Raw genomic sequence first — 23,635 nt, forward strand, 5'->3', positions numbered from 1 at the left:
CAGACCAGCTCTGACCACAGAGGAAAGCTGAAATGAAAGTACTGCCAAAGTTACAAAGCCCCTGCATGATATTTGAGTTAAAAATCATATTAAACACAGGCCAACACAGCCCCCTAAATGATATCTGAATTAAAAATCCTATAAAACACAGGCTAACACAGCCCCCTAAATGATATCTGAATTAAAAGTCCTATAAAACACAGGCTAACACAGCCCCCTAAATGATATTTGAGTTAAAAAATCCTATAAAACACAGGCTAACAGAGCACCCTAAATAATATTTGAATTAAAAATCCTATAAAACACAGCCTAACAGAGCCCCTAAATGATATCTGAATTAAAAATCCTATAAAATACTGGTTAGCAAAGCTCCCTAAATGATATCTGAATTAAAAATCCTATTAAACACAGGCTAACAGAGCCCCCTAAATGATACTTGAAAATATTACAAAAAGCCAGAAAAGAAAAGAAAAATTTTCCTTATTTTTTCCATTTTTTCGGCGGGTCGGCCGCGAGATGAAGAGCCTGCAAACCAGTTTGATTTTCCTTGTGCTGATTTTTGGGGTGAAACCATTCAAGCCAGCCTTGCTGCCTGCTGTGCAGGTGGATTCAAGCAGCTTTGTTGATTCTGGTGGTTTTATTTCCCAGATTACCTGGCCAGCCACGGGCGCCTGAGCGAGGCCGAGGCGCGGCGCAAGTTCTGGCAGATCCTGTCGGCAGTGGAATATTGCCACAGCAGGAAGATCGTGCACAGGGACCTCAAAGCTGAGAACCTCCTGCTGGACAACAACATGAACATCAAAATAGCAGGTATTCCCCTTGATTTTGGGGTGTTTTTTTAATAAAATCTCCTTTTGGTGCTGCCTGAGATTCCGTCGTGGTTTTCCGTGGGAATTTCTCCATGGTGGGTGTCAAGGTCCATCCAAATTTTCAATGTTAACCTCCAGAAAAAGAAATAAAATAAAATAATTATTTAATTATAGACATTTTATAATAGTTATAGACATTGTAATATATACAGACATATTATAATGCATATTATGGACATATTATAATGTATATTATAGATATATTATAATGTATATAGACACTATTATAGTCACAGACATTTTTCATGGGTGCATTTAAAGCTGCCAGATGTTCAGGTTAAAACAGAGTTATCAAATAACTTCTTTCAACATTAAAAAAAAAACCTCAAAATGGAAGCTTATTGATTTTTTTTCCTTTTTTCATGCATGATTTCACTTTAATTATAAATTTAGACACAGCAGATGTTGCTAGCAATAGAAATCATTTTCATTACAATTCCACAGATCCTTCCAGGCTGACTTTAGCCCAGAGAGGCTGGAAATGGGTAAAACAGAGAATATCTTGATTTGGGGACTGTTGAACTTCAACCTTCAAGAACAGGGGAGCAGGAAGGGAAGGAGTGAAGAAAAAGGAATTTCCCTTTCTCAGCTGAGAAAGGTGAAATGATGAAACATTCCTGGATTATTTTACCTTTTCATTTCCCTGCTGGCGTTCCTGCCATGGTGGAAGGGTTGTGGAGCCTTCCCCAGGTGGGTTCATCAGTGCTGCCATTCCTGGGGGTTTTTCCTGTGCTCATTCCTGATTTCATGCTTGAAGCCACCTCCAGCAGCTCCTGGCAGTCAGAGCACCAGGACACTTGTGGCTGAGGGATAATTGATCCACCAGGCCAGTTTGTACTGAATTAATCCTAAATTCAGTCTGAGGGCAGCCAGTCACCCCCTTGCTCTGGGGAACTGAGCTGAAAGAAGGGAATTCCTGTGCTGATGCTCCCCTGTGCTTTCTCTCCTGCCTTCAGTGCCCTGTTTTTGCCCTCTGATCCCTCTCCACCTCGTGATGTTCAGCCTGGCAGAATTTTCCAGAGCTCCTCAGGGCTCTCAGCTCCTGCATCCAGAGGTTTTCCTGCCCTGGGTGTCCTGAGCACTGCAGGGATGCAAATCCCCTGGGAGAAGCTCCCTGCAGAGCATCTCAGGAGAGCCAGGAGAATTCAGGGCTGGGAATGGGACGAGGAGATTCCATCTGCTCTGCCCTGCCCCAGCTGCTCTGCTGCTCCACTTCTCCAGGGCTCAGAGTTAATTACAGGTGGGCTGCATGCAGATGAGCCCATGGACTGGTTCCTCCATGGATCTCAGTCCTTATCAGGTTGATAAGAGCTCCCTGTGTCCAGCCTGGCTGCTGAAGGAGCTGGAGGAAAGTTCAGGCTGCTGGAAACTTTGTAGTGATTTGTGCCGAGTCAGTTGTTGGAGTTTTCCCTGCAGAGAAGAAGGATGACGAGCTGCACAGGGTTTATCTGGGATTTTTGGAGTTATCTGGTGCTGTGCAGATCCCTGGGAACGGCCTCTTCCAGTTGTTCATCTTGCTCATGGCTCATTTATCAGGCTGGGGAAGGACAGAGGGCAGCCAGGATCCCAGCTCTGATAGTTGGGGGTTTCCTCTGGTTTCAGGTCTTGTAGGAGTTGAAAATCAGCACAATAATTGAGGAATGATTTTGATAAAGTTCTTCTTAGCTTCCAGTGCACCTCTCTTGTTTGTTCTGCTGCTTCCAAGACTTTTATTGAGGCTTTTTACTCCTCAAGAGTACAACAGTTTTTAGTCAAACTAAAACAAAGTGAAACCTGCCCAAAGTCACCTCTGTATTTCAGCCACCAGAGAGTAAACTAACACTCCAAAGTGTTCCAACACCTGTGGGCTCATAAGATTGCCACCTTTGATGCCTGAGGCTGGACTGAAATCCAGTTTTGTGTTAATATTGCTCTAAAATGACTGGGACAGGCAGAATTTAAAGGATCTTTTCTTTCTAACTGGACAACAGAGGATGAGTAAAGAATGTGAGGTGAGAGCTTTGATGTGTTTATTTTCTAGAAGATAGGAGGTGGTTGGGAGCAGAGCCCTTAAATTTTAAATTTTAGCAAAACTGAAGGTATCAGTGAGATAAATTGTCCATTGGGAAGGGGAGGTAGGAATTCCCTGCCAGGTTTAAGGTGGGATTTGTGCTCAGCCCTGGCAAGGCAGCCCTGCCCGGCTCTTCCCAGAGCTCAGCAGCTGCTCTGGTGATGTGTCCTGGGCATTTGCTGCTTTTTGAGGGCATCTGAGGCATTTCAGCTCCCCTGAGCTCCACCTTTGCTGTGCAGCTAGAGATCCACCAGCAAAACCCAAACCCAGCCCGGGATGGGGACCCAGCTCCAGGTTTTGTCCTTCCAGCCCCAGACCTGCAGGGAATTCTGCCTCCCTGCTCCCTGCAGAGCCCAGGTAGGCAGAGACTGTTATTTTGAAGGAGGCTGGAGCTGCTGCTGGACAGGAGATGTGCACTGACGTCAGGAGAAGCTGCTCAGCCCTCGGCCCCTGAAGTGGGTCAGGTTTGTTGCTGCTCATACCTTGCCTTTATCAGCACCTCCGTGCCCATTATCTGCCAGGCTCACATTTCTCCTCCAACAAAAGCTCCCTGTGGCTCTCTGCAAGGCAGGCAGATTGAGTTCTGCTCCTGGTTTGAGGAGAATGGATTAATTATAGCTCTGGAGCTCCTCCTGGGAGGGTTCTGGAGGCACCAGCGAGAGGCTCTGCCATCCTGCTGGGGCTCAGCAGAGCTGCAGTGGCTCTGGCAGGAGCTGCCATTCTCAGATTGCAAATGGGGCTGAAATCTCAGGCTGGTTTTCCCATTTTTAAGGGGAAAACCAGATTCCACTGGCGTGATGTGTGCTCAAAAAATGATACCTTCGAAATTGAGGATTATTCTGAAGGGGGTGATGAGATTGAGAAACCAAATACCACAGAACTGTGCAGAGCCAATGTTTGCAGATTGCACAAACACAGAGTTTATTCAGCTGAACACAATGCTGCAAATGATGGCCTTTTTTGGGGTTTTTGTTGGTTTTTTTTTTTTCATTTTAACGTGCAGATTCAGGGAAATGTTAAGGAGATCACTCCATTATATAATCTCAGTCCTCTGGTAAGAGCCCAATTTCAGTCCTTCTAGAATCCTGTCCCTGGCATGTGTTTGTTTGGTTTGGGTTTTTTTGAGGGCTAGCACATTTTTTCCCTTGAATATCAGTGGTGTTTCCTCTGGAATGAGACATTTTTGGGGTTAAAAGTGCCCACTTTGGATCCAGAATGGCTGTGACAGATCAGCAGTGGCAGAAGGAGGAGCAAGGTGGAAGGGGGAGAATGAGAGACTGGTGATTTCTTTTGTGTTTAACTGAATCCTGGCCACTCCAAAAAGTGGAACAACTCAACTGACAGTGCAGTCATTACAAATTGAGGAAGCCCCATGGAGCAACCATCCAGGATCCTGACTAAATCCTGATTTTTTTTTCTTTGAGAGGGTTTTCATGGTTGTTATCCATGCTGGAGTGCTCACAAATTGTTTCCCAGCCATTTGTGTGGGGACAATGATGGAGACAAAAGGGGTGAGCACGAGAAGTTGTGTCCCCTAACAAATAATGCTGATGTCCCCCACCCAGGGAATTACTTTGTCCAACAAGAGAACAGAACTGGATGTTTTAAAGCCAAGAGCCAGTTCTGCCACAGAGAGCACTGGTTTGAATTCCTGTAGTCCATGAAAAGCCCAGTGCCAGGCAGGAGGTGTTGGCAGTGCTCTGTGCTGGCAGTGCCTGCTGAAATTCACATCTGAAGGAATCTGGGCTTTCACTGGGCACCAAAAGGGAAGAAATTGAAGCTTGAGAAGTGCAGGGCTGAGGCAGAGTGGGGAAATCATGGTCCAGGTGTACAGGACCCCCCTCCAGGCACGGGGGCTGCTGAGGAGTTCCCTCTGGCTGTGGCTGCTCCTCCTGGCAGCAATTCCCAGCCTCTCATTCAGAAATTCTCTCCTGAAGCTCAGTGTCTGTGCTGTCCCAGGAGCAGCAGAGCCAGCCCAGATGTCCTTTTGGTGACCAGGAATAAAACCTTGGTGTGTCACAAAATTCATCATCTAAAGATGATATTAACATAAACCTGAGGTTTCTCTTACACTGGCTTTTTGCTGCTCAGATTTCTTCATGTTTCTTTTTGGTGATTCCTTCAAAGAGGTGACTTTAAATCCCAGTCTGGAAAGGCAGAAAATGTCACTTTGTTTGGGATTTCAAATCCTTGTGCTCCCAAGCAGGTCATGCTTTCTTTAGCTGTGCTTACAAATAAATGTTCTTGTACTTGTGAATCTGATAGGAAGATTTATGAGGGTGGCACCCGAGGGAGAGCTGCAGCTCTGAGATAAAAACCTGATGTTTATCTGCACTACGAGGATGTTGGAAACCTGACAAATCCGAGATAAGCGAGGGGAGAAATCAGATTTAAGGACACCTACACGGGGTGGCAAACTGCTCCTGTGGAGAGCAGGAATGGCTCTGTGGCATTGTCACCGTGGCCAGGTCAATTCTGTGGGAAATAAAATGGAATAATGATTAAAAATATCACAATAGCAGTCTGGCTGTGATAGGGGGAAAGGGGAGAAAAGGGAAAAAAGGGAAATGGAGGAAGAAGGGAAGGGAATAGGGGTGAAGGTGGCACCGTGCTGGGGTTACCCAGAGGGACGGGGGGATTTGGGGTGGGCTCTGTTGTCCCCCCTGTGTTGTTGCAGCTGAAGGCTTTGCAGAGCTGCAGGAGGATGAGGGAGGGAGGGCAGCAGGGCTGTGCTGTCCTGTTCCACCCCCTGGTTCCTGCAGAAGTTTGGAATCTGAGCCGGCCTTGGCCCCCGGGCTCGGTGACGTCCCTGGGCCGCGGTGGCGTCACCGCCGCTGCCCGTCAGGGCTCTGCTGTGACAGCCTGGGCTCTGCTGTGACACCCTGACCTTCAGAGCAGCCCTGGCAGCCAGCCCGGCTGGCAGCAGCCTTTGATGGTGCCCAGGTGCCAGGTTCACCCCGCAGGCTGTCGGGTGTGTGACCCTGGTCCCTGCAGGGTGGGACAGTCGGGTTCTGCACCCACCGGGGCTTTGGGGCACTGCAGGTGTTCAGTCCCAGCTCTGGGAACCAAAACTGTTCCCAAAGTGCTTCCAGTGGTCCTGCAGGAAGGGATCCCCTGGGGGCTGCTGGAGCTCCTGCTGGGGAAGAGCCCCCACTCCTTTCCCCCAGAGCTCCGTGTCAGCTCTGCTCTGCTGCCCCAACCCAGCTCCAGGGTGAATTTTCTGATGGATTGTTCAATCTCTCTCTGATCCTGAGGGATCTCCCGTGGTTTTCTGGCTCCTCTGAGCAGCACAGGCACCACAGACGGGGTCAGTGGGATGGTTCAGCAGAGCCTGTGATAACCACAGCGTTTATCAGCTCTGCTATCTGCTGCTCAGCATTCCAGCACCCTGGGAGCATTCAGAGCTGCATCCACAGCCTGATGTCACCCTGCTTGTCACCTCCCAGGAGCGTTCAGAGCTGCATCCACAGCCTGATGTCACCTTGTTTGTCACCTCACAGTGCCCTGTTTGTCACCTCCCAGCACCCCTGGGAGCATTCAGAGCTGCATCCACAACCTGAGCCCTGCTTGTCACCTCACAGCATCCCTGATTGTCACCTCAGATCATTCAGAGCTGCACCAACAGCCTGAGGTCACCCTGTTTGTCACCTCCCAGGAGCATTCAGAGCTGGATCCACAGCCTGAACCCCGTTTGTCACCTCACAGCATCCCTGGGAGAATTCAGAGCTGCACCAACAGCCTGATTCCTGTTTGTCACCTCCCAGTGTCCTGCTTGTCACCTCCCAGCATCCCTGATTGTCACCTCAGAGCATCCCTGGGAGCACTCAGAGCTGCATCCCCAGCCTGATGCCACCCTGTTTGTCCCCCCTGTCACAGCAGCACCAGCTCGAGGGGAGAAGCACCAGCCTCTGTCTCTGAGCTCCTTTTAAAATAAAGGATAAAAATTCTGATTGATGTCAGACCACAGCTGGGCCTGCACCATAAAAAGCAGCTTTTAAAGGATGTTTTATCTGTGGGCTGGTGACTCTGAGGCTGCAGACAGCCCCAGGAGCAGCTGAAGTCTGTCTGTCCTTCCCAGCTCAAGTCCCTGTGCTTTCCCATGCCTGTTGCTCTTGGCACATCTCCTTCCTCCCAGCAACAAAGCTTGTCAAAATTTGTTGTGTATTCAAGGCTAGGAAGCACCTCAGGAAAGCCCAGGAAATCTCAGCTTATCTCCTGGCAAATCAATAATCTCATTGATCTGCTGGGACTGTCAGTTTGTTGAATTTTGAGGATGGCTGTGTACAGCTGTGCCCAGAGCTCCTCCAGGCTGGGAAGGTTGTGCAGTGTTTCAGTAATTCCACAGCACAAAACCAGCAAAACCCAGAGACCATCCAGCAGCCACCGTGGGGCTGGGACTGTCCCCACAAAAGGATTTGGGGTGGAATCACAGAGGGCCGTGCCTGGAATGATTCTTTGTGCTGCACTGGAAGCTTGCAGTGACTTTTCCCTTCGTTTTTCCCCACAGATTTTGGCTTTGGGAATTTCTACAAGAGCGGGGAGCCTCTGACCACGTGGTGTGGGAGCCCCCCCTACGCAGCCCCCGAGGTCTTTGAAGGGCAGCAGTACGAGGGACCCCAGCTGGACATCTGGGTACCTTCATCCTGAATCTTACCTGCATTCCACTCAGCTGCTGGGAAGCTGGAACCAATATTCGATTGCTCAGAGGCTGCACAGCTGGAGTATTTGATTTTTCTTACCTGCAGATCTGCAGTCCTTGATTTTTCTGAAGCTGCACACCTGGAATATTTGATTTTTTTAACCTGCAGATTTGGGATATTTGATTTTTTTAACCTGCAGATTTGGGATATTTAATTTTTCTGAAGCTGCAGATTTAGAATATTTGATTTATCTTAACCAGCAGATTTGGAATATTTGATTTTTTCTTACCTGCAGATCTGGAGTATTTGTTTTTTCTTAACCTGCAGATTTGGAATATTCAATTTTTCTGAAGCTGCAGATCTGTAGTATTTGATTGTTCTTAAGCTGCAGATTTGGAATATCAAATTTTTCTGAAGCTGCAGATTTGGAATATTTGATTTTTCCAAAGCTGCAGATCTGGAATACTTGATTTTTTTTTAACCTGCAGATCTGGAATATTTGATTTTTCTTAACCTGCAGATCTGGAATATTTGATTGTTCTTAACCTGCAGATTTGGAATATTCAATTTTTCTGAAGCTGTGGATCTGGAATATTTGATTTTCCTTAACCTAGGAAGGTGCTGGTATTTAAAATAAACTCACCTTCCCTTCTGGGTTAAGGACTCTCTGAAGGTGCTCAGCTTGCAGCAATCCCCAGTTCCATTTTTGACAGGGTTTTCTTTTAAAACAATCTAAATTTAATTGTAAAATCTCAGCGTTTTTACCAAGCTTTGAGGTCAGCACCTGCTCTTTCCCCCTGCACAGACCCAGTGCTGGGCCAGGCTGCTGTGGTTCTCTCACTGGGATTTTTTTTTGGCAGGAACTGGGATTTTTTTGGCAGTGCCAATTCCTTGAATCCTTCCAGGAATAAGCAATTGCAGCAGAGCTCTTGCCCATCATTTCCCCTTTTCCTCACATGGAATAATCCCCTAAGCTGGCTGTTGATAGAAACTCCTCCCCATGGGCTTTAAATGGAAAATATCAATTTTTCACTTGGAGTGGCTGCTGTGGGAGGGTTGCTTTTGTTTGGGCAAGGCTGAGATTAACAATTTAATTAATTAATTAATTAATTCATTCATTCATTCATTCATTCATAAATAAAGAAATAGTAATAATAATAATAATAATAATAATAATAATAATAATAATAATAATAATAATAATAATAATAATAATAATAATAATAATATCCCAAATTCTCAGCCGAAGTTGGGGTTCACCCCTCAGTCAGCTCCCTCCTTTGCAGCTAAATTTCCTTTTTCTGCAGGAAATAATTGTTTCTGTGGCAGGGCTCAGCTTGCACCCTCAGAGGCACTGCTGGGAGCTGGGAGCTGAGCTGAAAATTCCCTTTTTTTTCCCCACAGAGCATGGGGGTGGTGCTCTATGTGCTGGTGTGTGGAGCCCTGCCCTTTGATGGACCCACCCTGCCCATCCTGAGGCAGAGGGTGCTGGAGGGGAGGTTCAGGATCCCTTATTTCATGTCAGAAGGTAACAGTGGAATGGTTTTACTCCTTTTGGTGTGCTTTGAATGAGTTCTGGGGTGGGCAGAGGGAATGGCACTGCTGGCCATGAAGAATTTGGGTTTTTCTCCACTTTAATGTGATTTTTAGTGCTGTTCTGAGAGGTTTTTAGCAGCAGGGCTGCATCTCTGGGCTGTAGGTCACTAAGTTTGAAATCCTTTTTATTTTTTTCCCTTTTCCAACAGAGTGTGAGCACCTGATCAGGAGAATGCTGGTCCTGGACCCCTCCAAACGTCTGAGCATTGCTCAGATCAAGGAGCACAAGTGGATGCTGGTGGAGGTGCCTGCCCAGAGGCCGATGCTGTACCCAGCAGGGCAGGAGAACCAGCCCTCCCTGGGGGAGTACAACGAGCAGGTGCTGAGGCTGATGCACAGCCTGGGCATTGACCAGCAGAAAACTGTGGAGGTAAAACTCAGGGGGGGCTGAAACACACAGAAATGGGGGTGAAACACACAGAAATGGGGGTGAAACACACGGAAATGGGGGTGAAACACACAGAAATGGGGGTGGAACACACAGAAATGGGGGTGAAACACACGGAAATGGGGGTGAAACATTGAAATGGGGGTGAAACACTGAAATGGGGGTGAAACATTGAAATGGGGGTGAAACACATGGAAATGGGGGTGAAACATTGAAATGGGGGTGAAACACACGGAAATGGGGGTGAAACAGCTCAAATGGGGGTGAAACACACAGAAATGGGGGTGAAACACATGGAAATGGGGGTGAAAAATGTTGAAATGGGGGTGAAACACAGAAGTGGGGGTGAAACTCACTGAAATGGGAGTGAAACTGAAATGGGGGTGAAACTCATGGAAATGGGGGTGAAATATCTCAAATGGGGCTAAAGCACAGAGAAATGGGGGTACAATACCTCAAATGGGGTGAAACACATTGAAATGGGAGTACAGCACACTGAAATGGGGGTGAAAAATGCTGAAATGGGGGTAAAACACCTGCAAGAGGTTCTTGCTCCTGCTCAACCACCCCACAAAGGGATGATTTCCTTTGTTCTCTTCCTTTTCTAGTGAATTACCCAGGCTGGGCCTCTTGGTCTCTGTCTCACTGGGCAGTCCTAGGTGTGAGCTAAAGTCCCAAAGGTCCTGTGAGGTGTTTCTGTACCAAACTGGGGACACTTGGGTACAATTTGGACCTCTTGGCCTCTGTGCTCAGCCTTGGGTGTGAGGTGAAGCCCCAGAGCTCCTAGGAGGCAATTCAAGAGAAAAACTTTTGGGGTTTTTTTGCCTTTTTAAGCAGACAGAGAATAATTTGGCCACTCCATCAACAGGGGACACATCCCTACACTGTGCTTTTTTAAATTGTTGTTGCAGTCCCTGCAGAACAAGAGCTACAACCACTTTGCTGCCATCTATTACCTGCTGGTGGAGAGGCTGAAGTCGCACCGGAGCAGCTTCCCCGTGGAGCAGCGCGTGGACGCGCGCCAGCGCCGGCCCAGCACCATCGCCGAGCAGACCGTGGCCAAGGTCAGCTCCCTCCTCACCCCTGGGCTCCTCTGCCTCGTTCCCCTCCAAAATCCTTCCCTTCCCACCTGGGATCCCTCTCTGCTTGCTGGGGTATCATCCTGAGGCCTAAAATGCTTAAAATGGCGGCCTGGCACCATCGCTGAGCAGACCATGGCCAAGGTCAGCTCACCCCAAGGTTCCTCAGCCCTGGGCTGCTCTGCCTCTCCCTCCTCACCCCTGGGCTGCTCTGCCTCATTCCCCTCCAAAATCCCTCCCTTCCCATCTGCAATTTTTCTCTGCTTGGTGGGGTTTCACCCTGAAGCTTAAAATGCTTAAAATGCCGGCCTGGCATCATCACCGAGCAGACCATGGCCAAGATGGTCTGGGCTCCTCTGCCTCTCTCTCCTCACCCCTGGGCTGCTCTGCCTCATTACCCTCCAAAATCCCTCCCTTCCCACGTGGGATCCCTCTCTGCTTCGTGGGGTTTCATCCTGAGGCCTAAAATGCCGGCCCAGCACCATTGCCCATAAGACCAAGGCCAAGATCAGCTCCCTCCTCACTCCTGGGCTCCTCTGCCTCTCCTTCCTCACCCCTGGGCTCCTCTGCCTCATTCTCCTCCAAAATCCCTCCCTTCCCACCTGCAATCCCTCACTGCTTGGTGGGGTTTCACCCTGAGGCCTAAAATGCTGACAATGCCGGCCTGGCACCATTGCTGAGCAGACCAAGGCCAAGGTCAGCTCCCTCCTCAGCCCTGGGCTGCTCTGCCTCATTCCTCTCCAAAATCCTTCCTTTCCCACCTGCAATCCCTTGCTGCTTGATGTAGTATCATTCTGAAGCCTAAAATGTAAATATTGCATTTTAAATATTGCTGCTTGGTGGGGTTTCACCCTGAGGCCTAAAATGCTTAAAATCGAGGCCCAGCACCATTGCCAAGCAGACCAAGGCCAAGGTCAGCTCCCTCCTCACCCCTGGGCTGCTCTGCTTCATTCCGCTCCAAAATCCCTCCCTTTCCACCTGAGATCCATCTCTGCTTGGTGTAGTTTCATTCTGAAGCCTGAAATGTAAATATTGCATTTTAAATATTGCTGCTTGGTGGGGTTTCATCCTGAGGCCTAAAATGCCGGCCCAGCACCATGGCCGAGCAGACCGTGGCCAAGGTCAGCTCCTTCCTCACCCCTGGGCTGCTCTGCCTCATTCTCCTCCAAAATCCCTCCCTTCCCACCTGGAATCCGTCTCTGCTTGCTGGGGTTCCATCCTGAAGCCTAAAATGCAAACCTTGGCTTTGGTTTTAGCGAGGGTCTCGTTGCTCCTCTCCTGGCGATGCCCTGGGAAGGCTGAGCTGGAGGATTCCCTTTGGGATATTTGGGTTCTGCTGAGACAAAGCTCAGCCTCAGTTATGAAAACACAGGTCCAGGAACAGCGTGGCAAAGATTAAACCCAGGTTTAAGCTTGGTTCTTGTGATGGAAAGTCACGGTATTGTAGAGAAAATGATCAGTTTTAAGATGTATTAATGATCAGTTTTAAGATGTATCAATGATCAATTTTAAGATGCATTAAAAGCAGGATGAACAAGGAGGAATTAAACACCTCTGGGAGGGGGTTCCTTGTGCTGAATTCCTGCATTTTAGAGCCACATTCCCACTTTTTTCTTCAGCTGCAGCCTCCCAGTTGTCCCAAGGATAATTTGTTTTCACACATGGTGGCACCACAGCTCCTGGCTGAGGGTGATTGTTTCCTCTTGGCCAGTGGTGTGGATGCTGCACTCCAGGAAATAAAGGCTCAAAAACAGAGGAAAATATCCCTGTTCTCCTAATTTTTAGGAAATTTCTAAAAACAAACATCATTGAAACCATTCCTGAGCCTCCTGGTAGCAGCCAGGGGGTTGGAATTAATACAAAAAAGGAATTTTAGAGCACCAGAAAGCCCCAGACTCTGTCTGTGCTGCTGGGAATAAGTCAGCTGCAGTAGGTGCTGAGCTCAGGGCCTTTTGGGGCTGTCCTGGGTGGTTTTTGGGGTGGCAATGTTGGTTTTTTTTCCATGTTCAAAGGCTAAGAATGTTCTCCATCCCAAACCAAGAAGTAAATCTTGCACATCTGCTTTGGCTGCTCATTGTTCCCCCCGTGGCTTTGGGTGCTGCTCCCCTCTCAGGCTGTTGGATTTGAGTGTCTCAGTTCTGTTTTGCAGGCCCAGGCTGTGGTGAACCTGCATTCCCCAAGCCCAAGGCTGCTGCAGTCTCCAGGAGCAGAAACCTTTTCCTTCCCTCCCTCCAGCTGCCAGGGAGAGGCAGCTTTTATGGAGGAGGAAAGGGTTGAGACACCAAAGGTACAGCTTGAAATCACCCCATTATTGCTTCATTTTTTATTTTCCAGAATTCATCCCAGCTAAAATATATTGTTGTCTTTTAAAAGCACAGCAGTGCTTCCTGAAATTTAAGTATTTAAGCATCAGGAGCTGTAGGTATTCCAAATCCTCCTTCCCTGGGACTCCCCACAGCTGTGTCTTTTTTCATCATTCTTCTGCCTCCTGTTCTTTGCTTTCCTTCCATTCTCACCACACTGCTTTTGGAAAGGGGAAAAAAAAACCAAAAAAGTGGGTTTCGTTCTCTTGTTCTTCTAAAATGTATTTTCAAGAGCTCTGAGGACTCCTCCTTCTCACACAAAGGGCTCCTGGATGCAGCAGAAGTGTCCAAAAGGAGCTCCAACCTGCTCTGGAGTCTGCAATTTAAAAGGGGAAATAGCTTAAAATAATTACATTTATGAAGTATGTGACTCTCATAAAACTTCTGCTGTTTTCTCTCATGTAGCACCAGGTCATAACTTGAATTTCAGCATATTTATCCTGCCTGGGGTTTGATTTCCTGCCTGCCAGTTTGAAGGGTTTATTGCTCCCTGGTTTGTTCCCAGCACCAGGAGCGTGGCTCTGCTTCTCAGCTCTGGCTCCTTGTGTGGTCTGTGGCAGCTGCAGAGCACAAACCAGTTCAAAGGCACTCCAAAATTCACATTTCCAGCTTCATTTTGCATCCCCCTTTTGCTTTATGGCTGCACTTTGGCCAGCAGCTGGTGACAGCAGTGAGGTGTCAGGGCTGATCTCCCTTGGGAATATTCTTAATTTCTGTAGGACTTGAGCACCAAAGATTTCCAGGCCCTGATCCCTGGAAAAGCTGCAGGGAGCCAGCGTGGGGTGGGTTCTGCTCCTCCTTTCTGCCAAAGCAGGGCCAGGCACTCGAGTGGGGGAGTCCCAAAGGGGAAGGGAGGTGTTCAAAAAATGAAATTTAGAGCTAAAATCCACCCAGTCAGAACAGAGGCAGTGGAGCCAGAGTTCTCCCATGCAGGAATCATCCTTTTCCTGCTGTTTAAACTATTTATAGCTGTTTCTGGGTATTTTCCTACCATATAGTTCTGCCTCAAGACCATTTGTTAGGAGTTGCTGTTCATGCAGTGAAAGCTCTTTTCCAAACCCTCCTCCTTTGCAAAATACCAAAGAACTTGGAGGAAAATTCAGGAAAGGCTCACAAAAAGTGGCTTGACATAAAACCAAGCTGCAGCAGTGCCAGGTTTTGTGGTAAAGGATTGTGGTTTTTCCGTCCATATTTTACCCAGTGTGATTCTAATTGTGCAGGACAGAGCCTCCAGAAGCTGCAGGACATGGAAATATTTATAAATAAATTTATATTAAAATGATATTAATATAAATAAATATAATAATGGAATATTTAAAATATATAAATAATGAAGTAAATTTAAAATGAAATAATAGATAAAATTTTTGGTTTTGCCTAAAACCCATGTAAATTAATATGGCAAAGAATTGGTTAAGGTACAGGAGGATCCATGGCAAACTGGCTTGGAGGATAAAACCAGAATTAAAATCCCAGGAGCAGTTTAGGCTGGGAAGGTGAATTCAAATCCCAGGAGCAGTTTAGGCTGGGGAGGGGAATTAAAATCCCAGGAGCAGTTTAGGCTGGGAAGGTGAATTCAAATCCCAGGAGCAGTTTAGGCTGGGGAGGTGAATTAAAATCCCAGGAGCAGTTTGGGCTGGGGAGGGGAATTCAAATCCCAGGAGCAGTTTAGGCTGGGGAGGTGAACTAAAATCCCAGGAGCAGTTTAGGCTGGGGAGGTGAACTAAAATCCCAGGAGCAGTTTAGGCTGGGGAGGTGAACTAAAATCCCAGGAGCAGTTTGGGCTGGGGAGGGGAATTCAAATCCCAGGAGCAGTTTAGGCTGGGGAGGTGCCTCCAAAGGTCTGGTTCAAACTGAGAGGCTGCTCAGGGCTTTGCCAGGCTGGGTAAATCCAAGGAGGGAGATTCCACAGCTTCTCCAGACAACCTGTGTTTGCAGGGGAGCAGCATTGATCAGTGGAGCTGTGCTGGGAAAGGTGCATTTATGGAGTTAGTGCTGAGCACAGCCCTGCAAGGGTGAAATGCAAGGCTGGGGATTTTCCTGGTGTTTATCTGAGCCTGATAAATGAGCACAGTAGGTATAGGAAGGGGGGAACAGCAGTATTGAACATTCCAGAAATATTTTATACTTGTGAACTAAGCTGGCAAAGGTTTTAATAACTCAAAAAAAGACCAAAAAAAAAAAAAAAAAACCAACCAAAAAACACCAGAAAACCAGTCCTGGAAAGCACAGAACTGTGGGAATAAGAATATTTAGAATAAAAATATTTAGTTGCAGGGATTGAGTGTTCAGGGAATGTAAATGGGAAATTAAGAACTGTCCATGGCAAGCTTTACTCAACTCAGCAGAGTTAAAGATCCCAAGTGGCCTCAGGCCAAGGAGCTCCTGCTTCTGGGGCATGGAACAAAACTGGGCACAAACTGGGCTGGGCACAAAGAAAGGTGAGCACAGAACAAAACTGGGCACAAACTGGGCTGGGCACAAAGAAAGCTGGGCCTAAACAAAACTGGGCACAAACTGGGCTGGGCACAAAGAAAGGAGAGCACAGAACGAAACTGGGCACAAACAGAGCTGGGCCTAAACAAAACTGGGCACAAACAGGGTGGGCACAAAGAAAGGTGGGCACAAAGTGGGCACAAAACAAAGGTGGGCACAAAGAGAGCTGGGCCCAAAGAGAGCTGTCTCTGTGCCCCCAGGTGAATGGCTGCCTGCTGGACCCCGTGCCCCCCGTGGTGATGAGGAAGGGGTGCCAGTCCCTGCCCTCCAGCATGATGGAAACCTCCATTGATGAAGGAATCGAGACTGAAGGAGAGGCAGAGGAGGACCCAGCCCAGGCCTTCGCTGCCCTGCAGGCAGCTCGAGGGGGCAAGAGGAGGCACACCCTGGCTGAGGTCACCAACCAGCTGGTGATGGTGCCAGGCACAGGTACAGCTCAGCTCAGAGCTCATTCTCTCCCTCAGCACTCGGGCTGACCAGCTGGGATCAGGGTTTATCAGTGATGAGTACAAGACAGTTTGTATTTACTAAAAAAGGGAAAAAAACCCACAAAATACCCCAAAATCTGCTGTTGAGACGGTATAAAATCAGAGCAGTGAATTTACAGGTGATTAAACTCTTGCAAAACCCCAAGAGCTGCTGGGAAATGTGGCAAAATTGGCTCCTTTCTCAACTGAGTGTGCCCAAATCATTCATCCCCTAAAGAGGAGCTGGCAGAGAGCCGTGGGGAAATGAAACCCTCTGGACTCCAAGGTGACCAAGCCTTTCAGGCTGCAGTTTTGTCAGGATTAAAAAACCCCTAAACACCTCCCAGTGAGCACCTGCAGAGTGTCTGGCTGCTGCAAGAAACTGCAAAAACCCAGCAGCCAATCCCCTTTATTGTACTGCAAGTTTCACCTAACAATTCCTTCATCAAAACTGATTTCTCTGGCTGTTCACTCTGAGATAGCCACTGTTGGCAGGAGTAGCTCGGGTCAGTGGTGCTGATTCTCACTTTTATTCTGGTTTTTGGGCTTTTTTGTCCCAGGGAAAGTCTATTCCTTGGATGAGAACTCCTCCCTGGGCAGCATCGACTCGGAGTACGACATGGGCTCCGTGCAGAGGGATCTCAAGTTCCTGGGAGAGACCCCCTCCCTGAAGGAGATGGTGCTGAGCAGCCAGCAGCCCCCACGGGTGGCCTCCCCTTTCCTGGGGCTCAGACCTGCCAACCCAGCCATGCAGGCCCTGAGCTGCCAAAAACGGGAGGCTCACAACCGCTCCCCCGTCAGCTTCCGCGAGGGCCGCCGCGCCTCCGACACCTCCCTCACCCAAGGTAGGTGACTGCTCTGCAGAGAAACTGCTCTGTCCAGCACCACTCATCTGTTCTAACACTGCTTTAGTGGCAGTGACACCCTGGCACAGCAGGAAATGCCCTCCGTGCCCAGCTGTGGCTTGGTTGTCACTCAGTTTATCTCCTGTGCTAACCAGAAAATCAGATTATTCTGACAAGGGGTTCTTGCTCCTCTCCTCCTTCTCCTTCTCCTTCTCCTTCTCCTTCTCCTTCTCCTTCTCCTTCTCCTTCTCCTCTCCAGGAATTGTAGCATTTAGGCAGCACCTCCAGCACCTGGCCCGAACCAAAGGAATCCTGGAGCTGAACAAAGTCCAGCTGCTCTATGAACAGATGGGATCAGAGGAGGAGCCTGCCCTGGCATCAGCTGCCACCCAGCTGCAGGACCTCATGAACAGCCCTGCCCAGGTACCTGAAGCAGAAATCGAGCTCCATCTCAGTGCTGTGGGGCAGATCAGGAGAGGATGAGGTGCTGTGGAGATCTGGGAAGGGCTGACTGACAGATTAAATGTCCTGTTCTCCTTTCTGCCTTCCCCAGAGTGCAGAATTCAGGGCCTTTGCTCACCCTCGTGGTGTCAGCGAGGGGCTGTGCCAGGTTTCCCAACCCAGCAGTCACTGCTTTCAGTCTGAGGGGGGTTTGGGATTTAGCAGAGGCCAGGGACACCTTTCCTTGGTGGAGGCAGAGCTGCAAGGAGCAGATTGCAGTCACACACAGGGTGATTTGCAGAGAGGGAAGGTTACAGAGCTCCCGGGGGGGGTTTAGTGCAGCAGGAGCAGCAACCAGGGAGCCTCTCAAAGCAAGGGTTAGGGGAGCCTTTTCTGGCCATGCAGCTTGCTCCTCTTCCCCCTGCAGGAGGAAGGCTCCCAGCAGCAGCAGCAGCAGCAGGAGGCTCCAGCTGCTTTCCCCAGCGGTGCACAGCCCCCACTGTTGCCACGGAGGCAGAGCCTGGAGACTCAGTACCTGAAACACCGGCTGCAGGTACCCCAGACCCCTGCCCTGTGAATCCCACCCTGTGAATCCCACCCTGCCCTGCCCCACCCTGCCACACCCTGCCCCATCCCACCCTACGCAGCCCCACCCTGCCACACCCTGGTAATCCCACCCTGCCCTGCCCCACCCACATTGTCCCACCCTGCCCCACCCTGTGAATCCCACCCTGCTCGTCCCTGCCCCACCCTGCCCCACCCTGTGAATCCCACCCTGCCCTGCCCCACCCACCCTGCTCATCCCTGCCCCACCCTGCCCCACCCTGTGAATCCCACTCTGCCCCACCCTTCCCCTCCCTGCCCCACCCTGCCCCACCCTGCCCCACCCTGTCACTACATGACACGAAATATCACAACACACACACGCTGCTGTTTTTAATGTGGCAAAGGGCAGTTTATTTTCTGACTCCAACGTTTATAGATCTCCAAAAGTGACAGTGGATTGGAGGGTGACAGTGCCACCTCTCCAGTGACACTGAACAAACCAACAGCCCATCAGATTTCTGCTCCTCCATAACAGAATGCAAAACAATCAGTTATGGACAGAAAGTGTGGGAGAAAGTTTGTTACAAGAATGCAAACATCAAAAAGCTTAAAAAAAAATCTTAAAAAATCCAGGTCCCACTGCCCCTCCCTGCCCCCCCCTGCAGCTCAGCCCAGCAGCTCTGGGCTCCTGCTGCCCAGGGAGAGCTCTCAGGGAACAGCTGAAGTGGGAATTGTCCCGTTTTTGTGGTGTCAGGCACTGACCCTGATTATGCCAAAAGTGCATTCTTGCTGTTTTCCTGCCCAGCCTGGCAGTGTTTAACAGCTGCTGCTGAACACAGATTATTGCTGGAACATCTCAAAAAGGTTCTGCATCAGCACCTGAGGAGCCACTTCCAAACCCCCTGGGCCTTCCTCTTCCACACCCCCTTTATTTCAAACCCATTTCCATATACCTTTAGTTCATAAAAAACTGGGGTTTCCCCAGTTTTCCAGCTTGCAGCATCCTCCACTTGGGAAGAAGCTTCCCATGGATTTTTTTGGCACAGTCTCTCCTGCCAAAATGTTGCCTGAGGGTTGGAAGCCAATGGGCAGCGTTATGGGTTTAGAGAGGGGCTCTGTGGGCAGCTGGGCACTTAGAGGGGTAGAAAATCTTTCTTGTGCTTTCTGGACTCAGTCATTAAATCAAAAGGCATTTAAAGCAGCTCTGCTCTCCCTGCAGAAGCCCACTCTGCTCTCCAAAGCTCCCAACACCTGCCAGCTCTACTGCAAAGAGCTGCCCCGGAGTCTGGAACAGCAGCTCCAGGAGCACAGGTGAGAGTCCCCCAAATCATGCAGAAAAATTACTCTCAAGAGTAATAAAAGAACTGGAACTCTCCTTGTCCATTTAGAAATGATCTGAAAAAGGAAAGTTTCACTTCCAAACTTCATTTACAAGCAAGAACAAATCCTGCCATGTGTTTACAAATTTCTCTGCCTGATCTTCAGCTCCCAAATTCCCCAGAGCAGTGAACAGCAGGCTTCAAAATACAAACACAGTGCATCTCATTCTTAACAAAGTGAACTCAACAATGCGTGGGATTAGCTTAAAAATGGATAGAGTTATCAGAGATGTGTGATGGAGTTAGCAGAGGAGAGGTTTGATAACACTGGAAGGTGGTGACTTTGATGTGCTGCAGAAGTCACTGGGCAGGATTGCCCAGCGATTTGGGGCTGTGTGAGTGGCCCAAATGGCCAAAATAACCTTTTTTCTGTCCTGGCTGCAGGCTGCACCAGAAGAGGCTGTTCCTGCAGAAGCAGTCCCAGCTGCAGGCTTACTTTAACCAGATGCAGATAGCAGAGAGCTCGTACCGCCGGGCCAGCCCTCTGCCCCTGCCCTGCCCGGAGGAGCTGCAGCCCCAGCCCCAGCAGCAGCAGCAGCAGCAGCAGCAGCAGCAGCCGCCCCAGCAGCAGCAGCAGCAGCAGCAGCAGCAGCAGCAGCAGCAGCAGCCAGCCCAGTTCAGCCTGCAGCAGCCCCTGAGCCCCTCCCCGGGGCAGCTGCACTTCGAGCCCTTCCTCAGGCAGTTCCCCAAGGTGCAGCTGGAGCCGCCCAGCCCATCCCGGCTGTCCCCCCCGGGGCAGGGCCAGCCAGCACAGCCCCTCCCGTTCCCCTACCAGACTTGTGAGCTGCCTGCTGTCCCCTCTGCCGAGCAGTGCCACCTGTCCCCGAGCAGCGGGGCCGTGCCTGAGAGCCAGAGCAGCTCTGCAGAGGCACAGCCCAGCTACGACTCGCTGCCCCTGCCTGAGCTGCCCGGACTCTTTGATTGTGAGATGATGGAGGCTGTGGATCCCCAGCACGGTGGCTATGTGCTGGTCAATTAGCACCCAGAGCACACTGGAAGGACAAAAGGAGAAGCATGTGAATTTTTGGTTGGGTTTTTGTTTTTTTTCACCCCCCCATTCTACCCCCCATCGAGGTTTTTCGACCCTTGAATTGAGAGGGGAACTGAAAATCCACCTGGCTGGAAGAAAAAAAAAAATAGCAGGAGGTGTTTGGCCCCAGTGGCAGGGGCTGGAGAACAGGGAGTTCAACAGCAGCTTCATCCCACAAAGTCTGCATAGAAGGAAGCAAAAAAGGTGAATTTCAGAGGAAGGAAATAGCCCCTTCTGAAAAAATTGGGGAGTTTGTCAGCATTCATCCACCATCCACTGGGAGAGAGGAGAGTGAGTGCACACTCCTCGTCCTCCTTGGCAATAAAAGCAATAGTTTTCACTGAAATTCAGGGTAGGTTTGGGTCTGCGCTGATGGCAACTGAAATCCTCTGGAGAACAGGAGCACGAGGTGGAATTCAGGGGAAGTTGCATTTGGGTTGAGCTCCTGCTCTGGAATTACTCTGTGGCCAGCCCTGAGCGTCTCAGGCAGCCTCCACTTCCTCCTGCTGGCACCCAGGCAGGATCTCCCAAGCCTGCCAAGGAGCTCCTCAGTGTCTGCTGAAGGAATCTGGACCCTGACTTTGTCACAAGAAACCTGGGACTGTGTGGAGAGACCTCTGGGTGGGGATTGGAGTTCTGAAGGATCGAGGATGAGCCAACAGACACAGAAGGTAAGAGAGCCATGAAGGAGAACAAGAGCTGCAGGAAATTGCATAAATAAAACAAAAATAAAATCCACCTGGGTGGCTTTTAAAATCACCCCCATTTTCAGGAGGGCTCTCTCCTGGAGAAATTCTGCTCCCTGGAAAGGATCCACCTGTCCCCGGGTTGCATTTTAAAAACAAACAAGCAAACAAAACTGTGTTTTGAATTTGCAGTATGTGTTGCTGGTGGTTTCTTGAGCTTTGTATATTTGGACAATTATTTAGGGTTTTAGAACTTTAAGGATAAAAAAACCACAATGAGCTTATAAAAAGTAAAAAAAACACCCCTGTGAAGTGATAGTGCTGTGCCTTTTTCAGTTCTTTATCAGCCTACATGCTTTTTTCTGAAGAAAGTCGACAATACCCCATTTCTGTCCCTGCTGTGGCCAAAGTCCCTTCAGAGCACAGGTCCCACCATGTGGGACATGTTGAACTCTCGGAGTGCTTGAATGGCTCGTGTATATAGGACTCTGAAAGTATCACAGCAATATTTCAGCATCAAACTCTTGATGTGTCAACCACTTCAAGGGATGCTGCGGCTCCAGCAGGAGCTGTGTCTCCAGAACTTTCCACTGATGGGATCCAAGTGGCAGGAGGGGGTGGCTCAGGGAGCTGCAGGAAGCTGAGATCTCCAGTTTGGGCTCTGGCTCTGCCCCTGAGGTGGCGTGGGCCAGCCCAGGCCGGTGGCCAGCTGGCCAGGCCAGCCCTTTCCTGAGCAAACATTAAGCACAATTGCAGCTCCATCAAAGCACAAAGAGAGAGAGGAACTGTGCTGATCACACCAGAGCTTGCTGGAAGGTTTGGGCTTTGGTACTGCAAATCCCCAGGGCAGAGGGAGGTGAAAATCAGCATTTACAGCAATAAGACCACATTAAAGCAGGGACTAGGAGGGGTTTGGGCACCCTGTGAGAAGGGGAGGAGGATTTAACAGGTGACAGAAGGCACCTGGTCCCTGTGTGGGCAGGCTGAGACATCTCCTGTTCTCTGGAGCCTGCTCTGACACTGGGCCAGTCCAAAAGTGCTCAGCTCCTACCTCTGCTAGCACAGGGATCCTCAAGGCAGCAGCAAAGGAGAGCTGGAGGAGCAGGGATCATGAGATACAGATGGGCAGAAAGCTCTGCTTGACAGAGGAAAGGGTTTGTGGTGTGGTTTCCCTTCAGAAGGAAATGTCTGGCACCAGGAACACAGAGCCAGCGACACCTGAAGGGAAGGAGCTGACAAAACCTGCAGAGAACAGAGCAGGAGCAAAGAGGAAGCAGAGCCCTGTCCCTTCCCACCCCCTGCCCTGGCCACAGCTTGTGCAGTGTGGGACCTGTGCAGACACCCAGAGCTGGCAGGGAAAGCTGCTCCCAGTGCTGCTCCAGGGGCTGGGGGATGCCAGAACAATAACCACTTCCTTCCCCATCCAGCTCCAGGATCCTGCACCTTTCAGGACTCCAAAGATAAAAATAATTCCGTTCTGGAGTTCTGCAGTTCATTTATCAGGATGTGCCAACCAGGGTGAGCTCCTGGGAGCTCTGCAGGGCTGGCCAGGGGGAAGCTGCAGTATTTTTTAGTTTAGACTGACCCTTTCCCCCCAGCCAAAAGCATATTTAACATTTCATGTAATTTCCTTTAAGCCAATTAGGACTAAAAGGCTTCTGAAGCCTTCTCATACAGAGAGGATCCATTGGGCACCACTTCCCACTCCTTTGAAGTGGCTTTTTTTTCCAATCTCTTCTGTTCTAACATTAGAGAACTGTGTACACTACTGCTAGAGTAATTATTAGCTTTATTATCTCGTACTACAGCCTCCTTTGAAGAGACTTTGGTGTGATGTATATGGGGTACAAATTTCATACGGAGAAAAGTGCAATATGTGTGTGTGTGGTATGTTCTTTAATGTATTTTTTTAAGGATTTAGAGGGTTTAGTCTCTGCTTTGGGATAAATGCACTAGTTTTGTGAGCTCCAGTTTGGCAAGTTCATCTGTAGTATTTACATGCAACTGATCTGCTGGACTCTGTAAAGCAGTTACAGTGTATTAATACAAAATAAAGAATATGTGCATTTCATTTTTTAAATTTCTAGCGAGCTACAGCAGCGCCTGCCACTCTTGTCTTCATTAGGGTCAAGTTATTTTCTCTGAGGCACCAAAACAATTGATGTCTGCTGCAAACACTGGATTTTCTAGATGAGGTTTGCTCCCCATGGTTCAGTGCTTGGGGTTGTTGGTGCCACTGACTTTGGGCAAATATGAATTTGGAGAGACTGGAAAACTTGGTGCCACGGGGTTGGCACAGCACTGTGCACTTTCATTAACAGAAGGCTGGTTCAGAATTAATTAAAATGAGATCAAAAACCAGTGGAAAGATCCTCAGCAGCTTTTATTTTAACATCACTGGTGACATCCCTGTGACCCTGGGACTGAACTCAGTGCACACAGCTCTGCTGCTGAGCTGGTCTGGAAAATCCCAGGGAAGGCTTAAAATCCTGTCTGAATTCAGTGCACAGAGCTCTGCTGCTGAGCAGGCTTGGGAAATCCAAAAAGAGCCTTAAAATCGTGTCTGAATTCAGCACATGCAGCTCTGCTGCTGAGCTGGTTTGGGAAATCCAAGGAAAGGCTTAAAGCCATGTCTGAACTCAGTGTACACAGCTCTGCTGCTGAGCTGGTTTGGAAAATCCAGAAGCAGCCTTAAAATTGTACCTGGATTCAGTGCACAGAGCTCTGCTGCTGAGCTGGTTTGGACCATCCTGAAACTGA

General features: G+C 49.2%; 1 protein-coding gene across 2 annotated transcripts in view; it reads left to right on the top strand.

The window, feature by feature from the left end:
* The window catches only part of SIK2 (salt inducible kinase 2), a 32,900-nt gene extending 9,954 nt beyond the window's left edge, over positions 1 to 22,946 (top strand). For both annotated transcript variants that reach the window (XM_050983640.1, XM_050983641.1), the window contains exons 4-15: positions 649 to 810; positions 7,427 to 7,551; positions 8,964 to 9,087; positions 9,305 to 9,525; positions 10,455 to 10,607; positions 12,772 to 12,909; positions 15,682 to 15,910; positions 16,509 to 16,793; positions 17,053 to 17,216; positions 17,662 to 17,787; positions 19,000 to 19,091; positions 19,544 to 22,946. In XM_050983640.1, the coding sequence (XP_050839597.1) occupies positions 649 to 810; positions 7,427 to 7,551; positions 8,964 to 9,087; positions 9,305 to 9,525; positions 10,455 to 10,607; positions 12,772 to 12,909; positions 15,682 to 15,910; positions 16,509 to 16,793; positions 17,053 to 17,216; positions 17,662 to 17,787; positions 19,000 to 19,091; positions 19,544 to 20,138 (2,414 nt within the window). In that variant the 3' untranslated portion in view covers positions 20,139 to 22,946. The remainder of the gene's footprint in view (positions 1 to 648; positions 811 to 7,426; positions 7,552 to 8,963; positions 9,088 to 9,304; positions 9,526 to 10,454; positions 10,608 to 12,771; positions 12,910 to 15,681; positions 15,911 to 16,508; positions 16,794 to 17,052; positions 17,217 to 17,661; positions 17,788 to 18,999; positions 19,092 to 19,543) is intronic.
* The last annotated feature ends 689 nt before the right edge of the window (positions 22,947 to 23,635 follow it).

The sequence above is a fragment of the Serinus canaria genome, chromosome 24 (assembly GCF_022539315.1).
Source record: "Serinus canaria isolate serCan28SL12 chromosome 24, serCan2020, whole genome shotgun sequence".
Taxonomy (NCBI): Eukaryota; Metazoa; Chordata; class Aves; order Passeriformes; family Fringillidae; genus Serinus; species Serinus canaria.